The 19,415-nt window shown below is 43.6% G+C and overlaps 1 protein-coding gene across 3 annotated transcripts in view; it reads left to right on the forward strand.

The window, feature by feature from the left end:
• The window catches only part of LOC143845171 (GDP-mannose 4,6 dehydratase-like), a 144,744-nt gene that overhangs the window by 78,518 nt on the left and 46,811 nt on the right, over positions 1 to 19,415 (forward strand). For all 3 annotated transcript variants that reach the window (XM_077353317.1, XM_077353318.1, XM_077353319.1), the window contains exons 5-6: positions 14,843 to 15,035; positions 16,029 to 16,133. In XM_077353317.1, coding sequence (XP_077209432.1) covers positions 14,843 to 15,035; positions 16,029 to 16,133 — 298 coding nt within the window. The remainder of the gene's footprint in view (positions 1 to 14,842; positions 15,036 to 16,028; positions 16,134 to 19,415) is intronic.

The following is a 19,415-nucleotide window of genomic DNA, read 5'->3' on the forward strand; positions in this document are numbered from 1 at the left end:
TTGCTTTCTGTTGCTCCAGAGTAAGGTGACCAGATTTTAACATTGGTAAAGCGGGACATCATTGACCAGGGGGGTTCTTGATTAAAAATTTGGTCTATATGGAGCAACAAAAAGTTTCATAGAATGCAAAAATAGTATTGTAATAGATATTTTTTAATTTCAACATAAGTACAATTTGCTAGGTACCCCCAGATGTCTCTTCAAAAGTGGGACAATCTGGTCACCTTACTCCAGAGGGTTGGTCGAGAACCGGTCAGTTGAAATTAATTCAAAACATTTTTTGGTTAAACATCTGGAAGAAGGTTCTGACTGAGCGGTTCCTCGGTGGAACAGGCTTCCTCGAGAGGTGGTGGGTTCTCCTTCTTTGGAAGTTTTTCAGAGGCTAGATAGCCACACGACAGGAATGCTGGTTGTGTGAACTTAGGCAGACTGTAAGTGGGAGGGCAGAAGGGCTTCTGTCAATCCTTGGCTCTTGTGGCCCTTTCTTGGAGGCCCAAGGAAATGCCAATTGCCACTTTGGGGTCAGGAGGTGAATTTCCTCCAGGCCAGATTGGCCAGGAATTCTGGTTTTCTTGTGAGGAGGCTTCAACTGGGCATGAAATTGGGGTCACTGTGGGAGGGCAGGTAGTTGTGAATTTGCTGCATTGTGCAGGGGGTTACACTAGATGACCCTGGAAGTCCCTTACAACTCCTTGACTCTATGTCACAACAATTGTGGGCTTGCTGTGATTTTGGCCTTTTTAATAAGAAGAGGCAATGGAATTCAGACCCTTAAATGGTGTTATTAAACCATTAAACTACAGCTGAAATACATACAGAACTTTAAAAACTATTAAAACCTTGGGCAGGAAGGAATGATCCCAGGGAAAATTCCAAACGTGGGCAAAAAGGCTTTACCTGCTTGTGAAAGATGGCTAAGGAAAAGTCTCCCTGGGGAGAGAGTTCTGGAATTTTGGTGCCACAACTCGTAAGGCCATGTGCTAAATTGCCATCTGCCTAATTTCAGAAGGTGTGGGCACCCAAAGCAGGGCCTCCGAAAATAACTATAGTGGTAAGGTAAGTACACGTAGATGGTCCTTTGGGTATGCTGATCCACAGCCCCTTGAATTGTGTCAGGGAACATATTAGGAGCCAGTATACTTGAGCCAAGCCTGGAGTATTATGGTCCTTATGATCCACTCCAGTCAACACTCTAATTGCAGTGTTCTGCATGTACTAGGGATATGTGCTTTGGTGCGTCTCAGCTGCCTTGGTGATCACGGCATGGAGACGAGGGGCATTGGTGGTGCGCCAGCCAGTGGCCGCATGCAGACATAATGCAGCCTGCATGCACTGCTGCCGCTCCTGGTCTCCCCACCGTGGCGCTGGCCGCCTCAGCCTATGGTGATCACCGAGGCAGCCAAGCCATGCCGAAGTGCACACCCCTAGTGTACTGAAGTTTTCTGAACACTTTTAAAGGGCTGCCTCACAGAGTGCATTATGGTAAGCTAGTGTATCAAATCAAATCAAATGTATTTAATACAGTACTGTGGCCAGATAAAAATAAGCTAGTGTAGATGTACCCAGAGAGTGTACCACTGTGATTTGATATGTGTCTAAGGTTACCTTGAGACTATCGTTCTTTGGAAGAGTAGTAGAAGAAGAAGAAGAAGAAGAAGAAGAAGAAGAAGAAGAAGAAGAAGAAGAAGAGTTGGTTCTTGTATGCCGCTTTTCCCTACCCGAAGGAGGCTCAAAGCGGCTTACAGTCGCCTTCCCATTCCTCTCCCCACAACAGACACCCTGTGGGGTGGGTGAGGCTGAGAGAGCCCTGATATATCTGCTCGGTCAGAACAGTTTTATCAGTGCTGTGGCGAGCCCAAGGTCACCCAGCTGGCTGCATGTGGGGGAGCACAGAATCGAACCAGGCATGCCAGATTAGAAGTCTGCACTCCCAACCACTACACCAAAGCGGCCTATGAGTAAAGCGGCTTATGAGTAAGTCTTGATTATATGATGACTATATATATTATGATCATGAATGGTATTCAGAAATGAGTATACTCACAAATTTTGGCGTGGAGTATACAAGTCTGACATTAGGGAAAGAAAAGCAGGTTACAGCCAAAACAATTTCATAGTTAACATAGAAAAGAGGCTCTGGATGTTAGAAATGTATGAACAAATGACGTTTCCTTCCTTCCTAGAATTACTGGTTCATCTAATCCAGTATTCTGTGATGGTAGGCTCCTTTCTGAAACTTCAGACTGTGATCTTTCTCATCCCTCCTCCGTCCCTTGAACTGGAGATTCTGGGGATTGAACATGAATCTTCAGCATGCAAGGCGGAAGGTGTCTTATACTGCTGATTATCTCTAAAGAGCTACTTTTTTGGCTAGGACCTCTGTTGTTGTTGTTGTTGTTGTTGTTCGTTCAGTCGTGTCCAACCCTAGGCAATTCTATAGGAACGTTTTCTCCATTCATCTCTGTCAATGACCGCTCTTTCAGTTGGTTCATGGTCATCCCTGTATCGGCTTTGATCGTGTCAAGCCAGTAGATCCTTTGGCGACCATGTTTCCTTTTGCCGCTGACCATGCCGAGCATTAATGATTTATCTAGCGAGTCTGATCGCATGACGTGTCCAAAGTAAGTGAGTGTTAGCCATAATATCTTCCCTTCTAATGACATAGTTGGTTTGCTCCTCTCTAAAACTATCTTGTTGGGAACTTTGGCTGTCCGCGGTATTTGCAGCATTCGTCTCCAACACCATAATTTGAAAGCATCTATTCTCCTCCTGTCTTCCTTCTTCAGGTTCCATCTTTCGCATCCATAGGTTGTTATGGGGAAGACAACAGCGTTGACTAGGTGGCACTCACTAGTCCTCAGATTACCATGTGAGGCTGGGGTGAGGCTCTCTGAAATTACTTGGGTTTGTACCAGTGAAGCAGTTTCGAGATTTCACTGCCTTATGTTCTGGGGTATTTTTTGTACTCTTGATTATGACATCTCGTAGATTGGTGGTTGCTGCAGTCAGCAGATTTTTTTTCTGCAGGATAATTGCGCTGCGGCATTAATCTAGGAGGACTGTTAAAATATTGGTTTATGGAGGTGAAAATGATCTGTGTTTTTGTCGGAGGGGTGGTTATAAATAGACTTGAAAAACGGTAACATGCTGGGCCCGCTGCTCTCCTAATGTTCCTTTTCAAATGCTTTAAAACAAATGATTCATCAAATAAGCAAGAATAAAGGAAGAAATCTGCCAATTTGTAGAATTTGACTCCTAATCAGAGCAAGGCTACAGGATGAGGAGTTCCTGCCCTATACATGATTAAAGCCAAATGCACTCTGAAATGGCTGGATCTAAAAGGAAGCGACACACACTTCACAGTGGGGGGTAGGACAGGGAAAGAATAGGAAAGAACTCCTTTACCTTTGTTGTTTTTCTGGCTCTCATAGATAAGCACATTTCCTGTGGTATTTGGACCTTTAAGAAACTGCATGCTGTGTGATACAGCACTTTTAGTGCCTGGTCTTGGCAATTTTCCCCCCATTTCCCTCTGATATTGTAGAAGATTTCTGGGGAGATTTCTGGGAGTTATTTGACTGCGGTCCCTGTATATGCCAGATTTTCAATGTCTTGCCTACCCAACCTTTTGCAAGTCATAAATTTTGTAGAAATAAAAAGCAGATTCAAGTGTATTTATTGTGATGGCTCTAATACCACTGGAAAACTCTTTTTTTACACATTTTTAGGTTCTTTTTCCCTTTTCTACCGTGAACAGACGACCAACTTTCCAGCGAGCTCTTTTAAAGTCCTGCAGGATTTCGTGGATTTGAAGGACACCATCTTTTTTGAAGATTCTTTAGTCTTCAGCTTAATGATTAAGAGGTTGAATTTGTGGAAGGATTTTAACGTTTTTTGTGACCTATTCCAAAACATATCAGGAAAGTAGGTTTGGAGCAAGGCTTTCTCAACCAGCGTTTCATGAAACCCTGGGGTTTCTTGACAACCCTGGATGGGTTTCCTGAATGTGTGAGAGTTAATTAATTTTAATATTTTAAATTATCAGGTGATATGGCTATGGTCATGCTGACCTACGCCCCTCCCCCCCATGGGCCAATGATGGGCCTGGAGGATGGGAAGGGGAGGGACCCCAGGTGACCATGCACATGCTTCCCAGCTATATTCTGCACAATCACACTACTCTGGGGGTTTCTTGTAGACTGAAGCATGTCTCAGAGGTTTCTAAACAGTAAAAAGGTTGTGAAAGACTGGGTTAGAGAAAAGCTGGAGAAACACTTGGAGGTACATGAATACACCATGACACTATGAAGAAAGAGGAAAAAACTCCACTTCTCAATAGGATTTTACCCCAGATCTGATAACCAGTGTGGAAATGGTCATTGTTTCTCCTCTAAAACTTTTTGTATGATGTAGGCCAGTGGTCCCCAACCTGCGGGCCGCGGCCCGGCGCCGGGCCGCAAAGGCCATGGCGCCGGGCCGCGGCTCCCTCTCCCTGCCCCCCCCCACCGCAGTAAAAAACTTCCCAGGCCGCAAGCTTGCGGCCCGGGAAGCTTCTTATTGCGGGGAGGGCGGGGAGAGGGAATCAGGGCCGGGCCGCGCCCGCGCGGCCCGATCCGCGGGTGTGGCCCGATCCATGGGCGCGGCTCGCGGGCGCGGCCCGATCCGTGGGCGTGGCCCGCGCGGGCGCGGTCCCCACGGGCGCGGCCCGATGCCCTGCCGGTCCCCAGCCTAATAAAGGTTGGGGACCACTGATGTAGGCTACACAAGTGAAGAGTTATTATATGTAATATTTTATGTGCTGATAGAGAAATATTTTTAAGACCCTGAAGCATAGTCACCTGGGATATCCTAATGTGCAAAGACCTTTGAAATGAAAGGATTTTCATATAGTCTGTGAGACGCTGCTCTGTGGGAAACAAAGTCATAGTCTCATTGGGAACGTTAAATGAGTTGCACAATTCTTCGAATTGTGTCTTTACTTTTTGTTGGAAATTTATCTGGTTGCTGAAATGCAGCTGAACGGTCAGCACTGGATTTTTAGATTTGACAGCATAAAAGTGCTTATGTTTAGAGATGTCAGAAATGGAGGCTAAAATATGAAGCTATACCCAGTACAGGAATTCTTGGTTATACAGGAGAAAATAATATTTTTATTACTTGTGAATATTAAAGATAAAGGTATCCCCTGTGCAAGCACTGGGTCATGTCTGACCCTTGGGGTGATGCCCTCCAGCGTTTTCATGGCAGACTCAATATGGGGCGGTTTGCCAGTGCCTTCCCCAGTCATTACCGTTTACCCCCCAGCAAGCTGGGTACTCATTTTACCTACCTTGGAAGGATGGAAGGCTGAGTCAACCTTGAGCCGGCTGCTGGGATCGAACTCCCAGCCTCATGGGCAGAGCTTTCAGACTGCATGTCTGCTGCCTTACCACTCTGCACCACAAGAGGCTCTTCTTGTGAATATTGGATGGTGCTTATTTAAGAAGTCAACAGCAGTAACTTATTGTTGTTTACTATAATATTACATGGTGTAGCTTATAAAATAATGGAATGAATGCGGTGAGGGAAACTCAGAGGGTAACTGGGAAAAAATGATTGTGTCTGTTGTATGTACAAAGATGACAGCTTAATAACCTCTTATGTGAATTAGACTACTGTGGAATCTTTTTTGCTTCAAGTTTTGTGGGAAACGCATTTAGAAACCATTACTGCTCGTTGCACTTTATTTTGTTAAAACTGGAATACTGCAGTAGTTCACATTTTGCACAGGAGAAAGCTTAAGCGGTTGTAAACACGTTTAAGAAAACAGTAGTGCTTCTAAGAGTCATGAATACCATTGTTTTGCTATAGCTGTTGGTATGTACTGTTTAATCTTATATGGTATTTTATGTATTTGTGAATGCCTATTTGCTAGTCATATATCTGTGTTATATATCATCAGAATCAGAAACTCCGTATAAATTGTGCATGGTCTTTGAAACAATGACCTAGTGTTTTAAATAGATTGGATTAGAACCACAATATAATTACTTCTTACTCTGATTTTTTTTTTCCTTTTTCATGTTGCCAGGAAAGGTGTCTGAAAATATTAAGAGATACACTGATTTTCTCTGACTTAATGGAACTTGCCTGCTTGCTATTTTGGACTGCGCAATAATTATATATCTTTAGATGTGTCAGTAATTGAAACAGAAAGCAGATGTTGGGGTTAGAAACGTGTGGAAATTTTCCGTAATGTGACAAAACAAGAAATCACTCCATTTATAATTTTTGTACTGAAAGGCAAAATACAAAATAAACCCTGATGTTAAATTTTATAATTTGTTCTGGATTATTGGAAAGACATATATGTATTTTTTAGAAGTCCATATTTCACATTGTAGAAACTTATTGCATGCCTTTCCTCAATTCAAAACACTCTTGCTCCTTGCATGCATAAGACCCCAGGTACTATCATGTCTTTCTATTTCAGGATGCAGAAATAATGGAAAACATAATAAAATTAACAACAGTCGCTTTATGTAATATCATGAGCTATTACAGGCAGTACTGACCAATTTGAGGATGTCTACAACTTAGTTTTTATTTCTCTTAAACTGCTGCGTTTCTAACGTTCTCTGTGCCCCCACCGGGTTTTTTTTTATGCTGCTGTAGATTTCTCCTGTTAAATGCTTTGAACAGCATCACAGAAATATTTCAAATAAATAAAGACCTAACAAATGTCAGGTATCAAAAAGATTTTTCCAAGAAAGGGGCCTTCACTGTCTATCCTCTTGTCCAGGGGTAGTCAAGCTGCGGCCCTCCAGATGTCCATGGACTACAATTCCCATGAGCCCCTGCCAGCGAATGCTGGCAGGGGGTCATGGGAATTGTAGTCCATGGACATCTGGAGGGCCGCAGTTTGACTAACCCCGCAACTTGTCTATTGGAAAGGCTAGTTAGGGGTTGGGGGGGAGACGACAAATGGCATTTTGTCCTAGTCACCTCAATGATCAGGTTCTTATTTATTATCTTTCTAACCAGATAGATTGGCTGCTAAATAGATTTTTCAAAACTCAGTTCTTTAGGTATAATATCTAGGCTTGCATTTGGTAAAATATGAACATGGACAGAAGTGGTAACAAATCTGAGCACATTAAAATCGGAGTCCAGTAGCACCTTTAAGACCAACAAAGATTTTTTCATGGTGTGAGCTTTCGAGTGCAAGCACTCTTTCTTGCGCTCGAAAGCTCACGCCTTGAATAAATCTTTGTTGGTCTTAAAGGTACTACTGGACTCTGATTTTATTGTGCTACTTCAGACCAACACGGCTACCCATTTGAATCAAATCTGAGCACATAACTGTTGAGAGCCAACTTGGTGTTGTGGTTCATAGCAGCAGCCTCTAATCTGGAGAACTGGGTTTGATTCCCCATCTCTCCTCCATGTGCAGGCAGTTGGGTGACCTTTGGCCAGTCACAATTCTGTCAGGGCTCTCTCAGCCCAGCCTACCTCGCAGGATGTCTGTTGTAGGGAGAGAAAGGGAAGACGATTGTAAGCCGCTTTGAGACTCCTTCAGGTTGTGAAAAATGGGGTATAAAAACAACTCTTCTTCTTAGTATATGTTTTGAATAGAATTTCTTACTTCATTGTTGTATATCTGTGCACTTCTTTCCTCTATGTCATGGACTCCTTCCCTCCTCATAGCAGCAGCACAAAGTTCCCGTCCACTGCCAGGAAGTACAGCAGTTCTGGACATGTGTAGCTCTTGCTAGCTGAACAATAACAGTTGATCACGACTGGAAATAGTTAACATGCTTCAGCTGCTTAGCAGAAAACGAGTTTTGGCCTGAAAACCAAGTTTGATACTGGGGTGGCACCTGTGTGCCGAGGCCTCTCTGAGGGCTGCCATGACCTGGGGCGGCCCTCGGACGCTCTGAAAATGCTGTACGCTAGCACTACCCCATTTGGGGCAGCACATAGCTTTTTCGGAACCTCCAAGGGGCACCCCAGTGCATGGCGGCCCTCAAAGTGACCCGTGTATGTTGGTGCTGCCTTGATCAGGGCAGTGGATGAGGTTTTGGGGGCTCCATCCAGATGGGCGATATCGGGGCATTTACAGGCCACGGCGGGGCCTTTCAGTCTGGAGTTGGGCGGGCAGTTGAGGGGATTTTCTTGTCCACTCAAAGTTGGGTGTGCCACCTCCAGGCCACTGTGGGCCACATCCTGCCAGGGGGTGGCGTTTTCCTAGCCCCAGGATCTTGGCCAGGCAAGCGACCTTAAAGGCCACTCTGGCCTCCCTGGGGCTGGCTTGCAGCCCAGCCTCTCTCTATTTCCCTCCCTCCCTGCCTTCCTCTTGAGAGACCCATTGTCCTTAATTATGCATTTCTCTGGGGCGTGGAGATTGTTAGCTAGCCAGCCACACTTACACTTTTAAACTATATGTCCAGGCTTGTTTTTGATTGCCATTGTGGGCCTGGTATTGTCTTGCACTTATGATTTCTGATATATTTTAGGAAGGATGTTTATGCTAATGTTAGCTATAAACTGCCTCTCAGCAAGTTGATGGATCTGGCTACTAACAAGGAGAGAGGGCATCTTTGTAATGAAAGATGAAATAAATGTGACCGAAAGAAATAATGATCTTGAAAGAAAGAGAAGCAAAAAAAGAGAGAGAGAGAGAGAGAGAAAGGAAAACAATTGAGAGAAGAAACATCTGACTAATGATTTCTACTACTTTCTGAAAATAATATTTGCCTACTAAATTACACATATTTTTGGTTTGTTGACAGTATTGAGATGCCAATATGGAACATGCAAGTGCAAAAATTCAGGAAAAGTATCATAATTGAATATCTCACAGACTGACAAACTAATAAAGATCTTTAAACTAATATTTTTATTTGGTTCTCTTGAAAAATATAAGCAGTTCAATCATTATAGAAGAAATCACTATGTTGAAGTAATGTGTGAGCTTGGCTTGTTTAAGTAGATGAAGGTGTTTAATGGAGAGCCAGTGCAGTGTGGTGGTTAAGAGGATTGGCCTCTGATCTGGAGAACCGGGTTTGATTCCCCACTCCTCCACATGTAGCCACGTGGGTGACCATGGGCCAGTAGCAGTTCTCTGAGAAAAGAAGAACTCACCTTTTATACCCTGCTTTGTACTGCCTGAAGAAGTCCCAAAGTGGCATACAAACACCTGCTCTGTCGGAACAACTGTAAGAGAACTGTGACTCGCCCAAGGTCATCCAGCTAGCTATACATGGAGAGCTGTCTCAGCCTCACCTATCTCACAGGGTGACTGTTGTGGGAAGATGAAGGGAACGGTGTTTGTAAGCTATATTGAGACTCCAGGTGGTAAAAAGTGGCGTATAAAAAACAGCTCTTCTAAACAATTTGTTTCAATATGTTAACTTTCAAACTAAATGATTGTCTACTTCATTCCACATTCTGTTATCTTTGTGCCACATCTTCACAAACTCCTTTGAGGTGACTACTAGTTGTCCAGCCAGATAACAAAAGCATTGGGTTCATGGGATAATAGTTGGTAGGTAAGCTATTCTCATTCTGCAGACTTCCCACAATCTCAAAATTAAAAAAAAAATCTAGAATACATCTGAACTTGAGGGTGCCAAGATGGGGGTGGACATCTCCTTGCCCTAGCTCCTGTTTCTTGGTGATCTTCTGGGATCCAGAAACATTCTATGTAAATGGATTTTTTATATGGATGCATTAATCGACTGCAGTGCAATAGCTCAATCTAAAGCAGCACTCTTCTTTAAATCATTAGAAAGAGTTCATCATAGAACCCCATACCCAGTGACCTTTCTTAGCACTAAGAAGGGCATTTACCCATTTGAAGTGCAGTTTGCAGTGGTCGATACCTCCATATGTGATCATCATTGTATATGTGGTATGGAGGAACTTGAGGACCTTATTCATAATATTCGTGACTGCCCTCTGTACAATGAGAACTAAATACATTAAAAAAAAACTTTTGCCCACTGCTTGGAGCATAGCGAAACCGGAGTGTTTAATCCTGTTGGTATCAGGTAACAATACGTATATTTCCAATAGAGTTGTCCTGTTTGTTCTTGCCACCAAGAAGATTAAGTCTAACTATGTAAACAAATTGTGTTATAATAATTTTATAAGAACCAACTCTTCTTCTTCTTCTTCTTCTTCTTCTTCTTCTTCTTCTTCTTCTTCTTCTTCTTCTTCTTCTTCTTATCATTTTAATTCTGACTATATATTAGTCAGTTTTAGTCTTGTTGATTTTAGAGTTTAAAGTTTATCTTATATTTTTGTATACACTTTTGATTGGACAGTATTGTGATGGCCAATGGCTAATACAATAAAACTTATCTATTTGTTTTTCAAAGTGGCATCGGGGAGAAACATTAAAAATGCAGTCAGCTCAACGGTGTGATGTACCTTCTGTAAATATCCTGGTTTGATCATAAAATTGCCTACAATTCCTAGAGAGGACTGGCATTACTTCCAGGATTTCTCTGAATTGATGCCAGGATGTTCCCCATTCCTGCCTCTTTTCATTTCCCACTGAGCTGCCTCTTACTGGGACTGCAGAATTATCATCTAGGGCAGTGGTCCCCAACCCCCGGTCCGGGGACCAGTACCGGTCCGTAAATCAGTCGGTACAGGGCTGTGGCTCCTCCTCGTCCTCCTCCCTGGCTGCTGCCTCAGGGGCTGCCCTGCCACTCTGCCGCCAGCTCACCTTTGGTGCTCTCCAGCAGCCACCATGGCTGGGATTTCCCCTCGGCGTGGCACTGTGCAGCTGCTGCTGGCAGTGCCCCCGCAGTGGGCGGCGGGAAGTCAGGGGTGCCGAAGGGAAAGCAAGCAGAGCAGGGATTCAGGCGGCGGCAATGATGTCCCTCGGCAAAAGACTACCCCTCCCCCGAGCCTCAGTAAAATTCTCAAGCGTTGACTGGTCCCCGGTGATAAAAAGGTTGGGGACCACAGATCTAGGGGTATTTTCATACTATGCTTTCTAGTTTCTGTTACACAATTTGAGAACCCCACATTCAAAATGCAGTGAGAATGTACAGGAATACAATGGTTAACACAGTGTATAGATTAGATTCAAATACAGGCTGCATTTCTACTTTTCCTTTAGCCATGTGTATAACATTAATAACAAAGTGTTAAAAGGGAATTTTGAAAATCACTTTTACGCCTCCCACATTTTATTCCTAGCCTTTGGTTCCCATGGCTCCTATAAAGCAAAATGAATTGGATATCTTTTTACAACTCCCTTGCTAAGGTTCTCTGGTGACTCTTCAAGACTCCCCTTTTGGACTTTTAAAATAATAACGCTTAAAGCTTTTAGTACAGCTGGATTCACTATATAAGAAACCTTTGAGGGCATTACTGTGTCACTATTCATGGAACCTGCAGCAAATAGTAAACCCTTTCCTGCCTATAGTACAGATCTGTGTTTGTATGCATGAGATCAATCATGTAGATAGACAGGTTTCTTCGAAGGTTTTAAATATAAGTATTTCCGTAACTTTAAAATGTTTCTGTCACTGTAGCCACTAAACTGTTTGTTCTAAAATATAGATTCTTTGTCCCTGACTATGAGATCAGGAATTCCCAACCAGTGGTCCGTATACCCTAGGGGCCCATGCAAGCTCTGGAAGGGGTCTGTGGCCTTTCCCCTCCTGTCTTAATGGACTTGACCATAATCTAGGGCAGGGGTAGCCAACCTGTGGTCCTCCAGATGTCCATCGACTACAATTCCCATGAGCCCCTGCCAGCATCTGCTGGCAGGGGCTCATGGGAATTGTAGTCCATGGACATCTGGAGGACCACAGGTTGGCTACCCCTGATCTAGGGAACTGGCCACCTCCACCTGGATCACAACCGGAGGGTCAGTGGGTAGGCCATGGGTGTAAAAATCAAGGGGGCGGAGTTGGTTGTGGCATGGAATGGGGGGTATGGGCTGTCTTCTCAGCTCCTGCCCTACTTTCTAGCTGACATGAGGTCGAACCGCCATATTAGAAATAAAGGTGGGAGGAGGGAGTGAAAGGAATCAAAGGGTACATGCGGTTATATCACTTCCAGGGGTGTGGCAGGGAGACATGGCCATCTGATATCACTTCCCAGGGTCCTCAAAGCCTGAACATTTATTTCAGAGGCTCCTCCATGATCAGTAAGCTGAAAAAGGCTGACTTAGTCAGTTCCTTAGTTCCACTGAATAAGATACAAAGAAGGTTGAAATCATAATCCTAAAATGGTTACTATTGAATTCAGTTAGATTTCGTTGCATATACTGATAAGAGTTTATGACATATCCTAAAATCTCAAATCCTTAAACATTCCTTTTTCTCTCTCTTTCCTTTCTTATGCACACTAAGACATTTATTGACAAGAAACTTAAGTATTCTTTTGTGAAAGAATTCCGTTTAGTTGAAAGAGTAATAGTTAGAGTTAAGGGATGACATTTTTATTGGCTAGTGTCCTAAATCTAGGATATCTACATGAACAATTCCAATCCCTACAGCAGAGCAAACATTCCATGTAAATTTTTTATAATCCTGCCAGAAATTCTGACTAACATCCAGTTGTCAAATTTGAACTATTGTGTTTGTAGGTCATAGTGGTCATCTGGCAGATCACTTCTGATCTCATTAAAAATTGACTAGTACAGGTTGAATGATGATGTCTCTTTTGGGCTAAAGCAGAAGGAATCAGGCATGTAAAATCAGGCATGTTAAGAATGTGCTACTTTAGTACCTGCATGGTTGGTGGCAACCATGGGGCATGGTTGGTGGCATTTATTTTATTTATTTATTTTTAGATTTATATACCGCCCTCCCCGAAGGCTCAGTAAAACAATTTACTTTGTTGGTGCATACTTGGAATTTACTCAATGAAAATATAAAATGAACAAGGCTGGAACTAGGGTTGCCTGGTCCTCCTGGGCCACCAGCAGAGGTCAGGGTGGGGTGGAGGGTAGTATTACCACATCCAAGTTGGGAAACTCCTGGAGAGGACTAGGTCCTCAGTGGGGTACAAATCTATCGAGTCAAACCTACAAAGCATTCTTTTCCCACTGATCTCTGTAGTCTGGAGATGAACTATAATTCCAGGGGATCCCCAGGTCCCACCAGGAAGCTAGCATCCCTAGCTGGAACACCAGAGAGAAAAGTCAAATACTGTTCCCCACCCACAGAGAAATCTGAAAGAAGCGTGTTTTTCCTCAGAGGTTTTTCTTTGAGTGTGCTGTGCAAATGCACGGGGGAGAGAGAGTATCTGAGGGAAATCAGTTCTGGCACACACATGCACAAGGTATTTGCAGTCCACACCTGAATATTGAGATAGCTTCGCAAAGTCAACAACAGCTTCCCTCCTTCCAGTAGGCAGAAAACTCGGAACTGAGGCACCTGTTTTTATTTTATTAGATTTTTCACATGCAAAGATGATGACGAGAGATGCCATGAGAGAAGATGCACGAACCAAGCATTTGCGATCCAGTTTTATGTATTTGAAAAACCAAATGCCTCCCCCTCCCCCCCAGAGCCTGAAGGTTCCATTCACAATTTGCAATCAAACTGTGCTCCAAAGACCAGAGTGGCCGGGTACCCCTGGTTTCTGGGTGAGGAACAGACAATGTCTTCACATCTGGACATTTCCCCCTACAGCTATTGCAGTATGTCCTTTCATAATAAAAACCATTTCTCAGGAAGTCTGATTTGGACTTCCTCCCCCTTCCCTGCCCCCCCCCCCATGCCTCCAGCAGATGTAAGATATGTGGGTAAGAATTCAGTAAGTAAAGGTTTTCTGTCACTCCAATGTAATGATGGCAAAAGCTGTTCTTGCCCACTTTCTAACAGGTGTTAAAGAGTCCTTCCTGGGGCAAATCTAAGAAAACGTGATAGATAATAATAGAAGTGGCATTATAGTGATTGCACTAAGGTAAAAGGCTGACTCCCTTTTGCCATTTCTTTTTTCAAATTGCTACCGAATGCTATTTTTAGATTGATGTTATTTTAAACTGAGGCTCGCTGGTTGGAAGGTGTGCAGTTCGAGATGCTGTACGTGTGAGATGTCCTGATAACAATCTCTTTTTCCACGTAAAAGTATCCTAATAAAAAGACGATAATTGATCAGATAAAGCACAGCTTTGATCACAGATTCCCTTTTATGTTAACATCAAAAACAACCTTACTGATTAGAGTCTGCCCCTAACCAATAACGTTTTACCATTTAAAAATATGGTATCACCTGCTTTACAGCATTTTGCTCTGGCAGTCGGCAGGCATGGTCACTGAATACTGTTGCATTGTACCTATTTGACTGGTTCTAAAAACCAGAGAAAGCAGTCCAGCCACAAAATGGAAAGTTTTCCTTGTACACCTTTATTGCACTGGGATGGAATGTCAAAAAAAGGGGGGAGGCAGCTAATGTTATTGGAATTATTTTATTGATTGTATTGGAATTTATGGTTGTGAGCCACTGGGAGAAGGAAGGAAGGAAGGAAGGAAGGAAGGAAGGAAGGAAGGAAGGAGGGAAGGAAGGAAGGAAGGAAGGAAGGAAGGAAGGAAGGAAGGAAGGAAGGAAGGAAGGAAGGAAGGAAGGAAGGAAGGAAGGAAGGAAGGAAGGAAGGAAGATGCAAAATGACTTCCTTGGGCCCTAACATTTCTCTGAAAGAATTTTATCACATATGTATCAATAGAATTATTTCTCTCAAGAAGACAGAATTATTTAAGATATTGGAATGAAACATATATTTTATGTATGTAGCCAGTCGGTGTAAAGGAGCATGCTGGAAACCTTGAGTGCTAAATTTTGCAAAGTGCCTAAATGATCTCATTTTTATTTGTGTTTCTGCTCTCTCCAGATATCTTTTGATTTAGCAGAATACACAGCTGACGTCGACGGCATCGGCACTTTACGGCTCCTCGATGCGATCAAGACTTGTGGTCTTATAACCTCTGTGAAGTTCTACCAAGCCTCAACTAGTGAACTTTTTGGGAAAGTGCAAGAAATACCCCAAAAAGAGACCACTCCCTTTTATCCCAGGTCGCCATACGGTAAGTCTGTTAGGTTGTCCACATGTTGTCCCTGCTCATAAACTGTCTCCGATTTTTCTAAATGTGCATTTCCTCAATAAAGCAGAGAGTGGACTGTGTTGAGACGGGCTGAGGAATATCTCAAGGGAAAGCAAATGGGAGTGCAGCATCACAGAATTAGATCGAACCTTTCCTTATGTGCTGCAGCTGTAGCTTCTAACATTGGATTGTTGGAAATGAAACCATTTGCACAGAAGATTAAATGCTTTGCATCTGCTCTACATACTGTGGTGGAAACTGCTGTCATCATGGCGGACTTATGGTGACCCCATAAGGCAGCTTTTTTCAACCTTTCAGCCAGAACCCCTGAAATATTTTTCGGGCTTTGAGGAACCCCGGAAATGATGGCATGCCCCTTCAGAGAAGTGGGTGTGGAAGAAAGATGCTGGGGCCAGTCAATTAATCAATCAGTCATTTACCATTTCCATTGTGGAGAAAGAGACTAGGCCTGTAAAGCAAGAGGGAAAGTGGGCTCCAGTGATGCCTAGTGATGTCAGCGGCCATCTGGACTTCTGGGAAAGGCCACGGAATCCCTGGGGAGCCCTTGTGTAGCTCCAGGATTCCGGGAAGAATCCCTGCTGTAGGGTTTCAAGGCAAGACAGAGATGGCTTGTCTCCCTGTTACAACCCTGGTATTCCATGGAGGTCTTCCATCCATTTATTAGCTTGGGTTGACCCTGCTTAACTTCCAAGATCTGACAAGATCAGGCTAGCCTGGGCTACCCAAGTCTGGTAACAAATTTTACATTTATTCTCTCAGTGTTTTTTTTTAATTATAGGTTAAAAATGATTGCCTTTCACGAACTGTCGCCTAGCTGTTGTTTAGCTTATTCGTACAGTTTTATTGATATCGAAGCAATTATACTTCTTACCTAGCCTGTGGTCTGCAAGGAATATTGTGCCTTCCTTGAAGGTGTACGTATGTGTGTTTCAGTGAATGAAATTGTCGTTTCAGGGGCAGCCAAACTCTACGCCTATTGGATTGTGGTGAACTTCAGGGAGGCCTACAATCTTTTCGCTGTGAATGGTATTCTCTTCAACCATGAAAGCCCCAGGAGAGGTCAGAAAAATATTTGAATATTCTCAGTACTTCCCTGATGTGTGTCTGGATAAAAATGCATGTATATCTGCCCCCAAGATAGGTTGAGGGCGCCTGAGGGATTGTCTCATCTCTCATCCCATCCATGGCTGAGAGTCAAGATCATCAGAGATCTATCAAGGGAGGGGAGCTTAGTTTTCATGGGCTAGCACCAGAGGAAGAATGTTCTCTGTAGTGGAGAAAGATCTGGTACTCCCTCGATATAGAAGCTTGACTGGTGCTGAATTTACAAGCTTTTAAGTGCCAGGCAAAGATATTTTTTCCCCCTCTTTGGCCTCTTAAATTTCCCTTCCTCTGTGAAGCTTTCTGATTTATCCGATTGCTGTGCTTTTATCCATGCTTTTAAGAGGCTTTCCCTGACTTCGCATTGGCTGCTTCAGGGTTTTAAGAGCTGCTTCAGATTATATCTGGTTCTATTTCAAAATTGTTTTAATGCATTTTTCTTTTGTTTTTTGCTACTTTTTTTTTAAAAAATTTTTTTGTTGTGTTACAGTCTTACCGTTTTTAGTATCTCATAGCTTTAAACTGTCTCACAAGCCTTCGTATGGAATCGTGCAGTATAACTATTTAAAATAATAGTTACTGTTTGGGGAGAATATAAATGAATATGAGCTTTATAGCAAATGATTCAAAGCTACTGAACGTGTGAAGTGCGACGTTAAGGCTCCTTCCATCAGGGTGACCTGGGACTAATTAGCATTTGACTCCCCCCCCCCAAAAAAAACTCTTTCCATCGGAAGCCATCCCATGAGGCTCTGTTCAAGGAGGATGAGACTGTAAGGTTATCTCCAGTGGTCTATCTCAGGGGTAGTCAACCTGTGGTCCTCCAGATGTTCATGGACTACAATTCCCATGAGACCCTGCCAGTGTTCGATGGCAGGGGCTCATGGGAATTGTAGTCCATGGACATTTGGAGGGCTGCAGCTTGACTACTCCTAGACAAGAGGATAGACAGTGAAGGCCCCTTTCTTGGAAAAATCTTTTTGACACCTGACATTTTCTAACTCGGCCCTGACACGGCAGGTTGCCTCCTGCCCGCCCAGCGAGGAGGAGCCGGCGCCGGCCCCAGCCGCGAGCAGGCCGCCTCGCCACCAACCCACGCGGCTTCCTACCTCCCGCGGCCGCGCCCCAGCCTCAAGTCACACCTGCAACTGCGGCCGAGCTGGCGCCGCCTTCCCCCGCAGCCGTAGCCCTACCGCCAGCCGCGGCACTGCCGCCAGCAGCTTCGCCCACCCCGCCGGCCCAGCCAGCCTCCAGCAGCTGCCGCCCGCCGGGCCAGAACCAGCAGAGCCGCCCCCAATGGCGGTGGCCCCGCCAACGAGCACGCCCAACTCTGTTTCCTCCCTACCCTGCAACGACTCAGGTAGGGCCCGCGCAGGGGGAGGACCTTGAGGAGCCGCTGGCTGATGGGGGAAGGTCTCAGGCCACACAACCACCCCGTCCAACTCCATAGGCCCGCTAGCACCCGCTGTATTTCAACTGCAGCGGGCTTAATTACTAGTCATCTTATAATCTTAATAAGTTATTGAAGACATGTTACCTGAGTGTCTCCTTCAGTCTTTTCTCTACTTGTGTCATGAGCCTTTAGGTCAGGCTTTTTCAACCAGGGTTTCTTTGATGGGAGCTAATTAATGTTTTAAATTTGTTAAACATTGATTGGGTGATATGACCATATATAGTCATATTGACATGCACCCCCTCCTCCCAAAATGGCCAATGATGGGTGGGAAGGGGAGGGGCCCCAGGTAGGCATGTACGCAGCTCTGCTTCCCAATCATATTCTGCATGATTGTGCCACGTCTTGGGTTTCTCAAAGCCTGAAGAATGCCACAATGAGGTAATACAGTCAGGGGGCTCCACAGTGAATTTCACACGTATAGCACCCTAGGAAACAGCTAAACAGTTAGCAAACTCAAGGGGGGGGTCCATTCAAGTTTGGGGTTTAGGGTTCGTGATATCCCCCTGACCTGCAACCACCCACAATCCAACGAACTTCCATTTTCCAGGTTCGTGCCCACCTCTAGTGGTCAGTAGTATCAAAATCCACCAAGAGAATCAAGAGGGAGGCCTGTTTTTCTCTGGAGAAAATAATGAATGGAATCAGATGTGCTTGTTTCCCAAACCTAGGAATGAATTCATCTGGAATTAGGTCTAGATAGTCCACTTCCAGAACTGCCACCACCCAATGAAATGCCTTGCTAAAAATGGAATGCTGGCCATGGAGCCATAGTTATTTAGTGGATTTGGGTCCAGGATTAGGAGTTCTTAGGAGGAATCTCGTGACTTCTTCTTTCAAAACATTCAGAAGTACTCTATACCACATAGAGGTATTTATTATTTCCTAGATCAGTCTGAATGAGTGGCAGCAGAACCCATACTTGGCTCAGTTATTGGCATATTGGTTATTGGTGTTGCTTAGGAAAACACTCTATCTTGAATTGTAGAGAGGTGCAAAATAATGAATGCATGGAGGAAATAACACTACAGGACAATGAAAAGCAGAGATTGAACCACTTGTTTGATATAACAGTTCCTCCTTTGTTTAGTAAAGGGTAAAGCACTAAATATACTACTTAGTCTTTTAAAAATTATTGATCCTTGATCCTGACCTTTCTTAAGTGTTTTATAAACTATTGAAAGAATCAACGAAGTTTTAGAAGCAGTTGTTATAAGGGAGGGCTATTTGATTTCCTTTGGTGAAAAAATATAATTTATATTTATAAGAGACTGATTGCACTCATCTGTTTCTGGGTAGCCAATAAGTTTGCTTTACTACGGCAAGAATGAATAACATAAAAATTGTGTCATGGGAATCAAGTAAGACATTGTAGAGGTAGGAAATCCAATTGCCTTGTTTTACAGTCATTTGTCTTGTCCTCATTCCCTGACAAATGACAGGTTGGATCAAAAGACTTTAAGAGGCTTTCCTGCTTTAAAGTAATGAGAACAACAGAAACTTTCAAACTGTGGGCAATTCATAACTATGCCTTTCCTTCTCCAACATGGCTACCTGCCAGTTACTTTTTTGTATAAAAGCAGCTTTGTCTAATAAGTTATATAAATTAGGTTTGCATAGGTTCTTGATTTTCATGACTTACCAAAATAAGAGCTGTAAAGAACTGCCAATGAAAACTGTCACAGCAAGGCTTGTTTGCTTGTTTATTTATTTAATTTATATACCGCGCTCCCTAGCAACTCAGGGCAGTGTACAAAAATAGCCTGTTATTGTTGTTATTGTACAAC

The sequence above is a fragment of the Paroedura picta genome, chromosome 9 (genome assembly GCF_049243985.1).
Source record: "Paroedura picta isolate Pp20150507F chromosome 9, Ppicta_v3.0, whole genome shotgun sequence".
Classification (NCBI taxonomy): Eukaryota; Metazoa; Chordata; class Lepidosauria; order Squamata; family Gekkonidae; genus Paroedura; species Paroedura picta.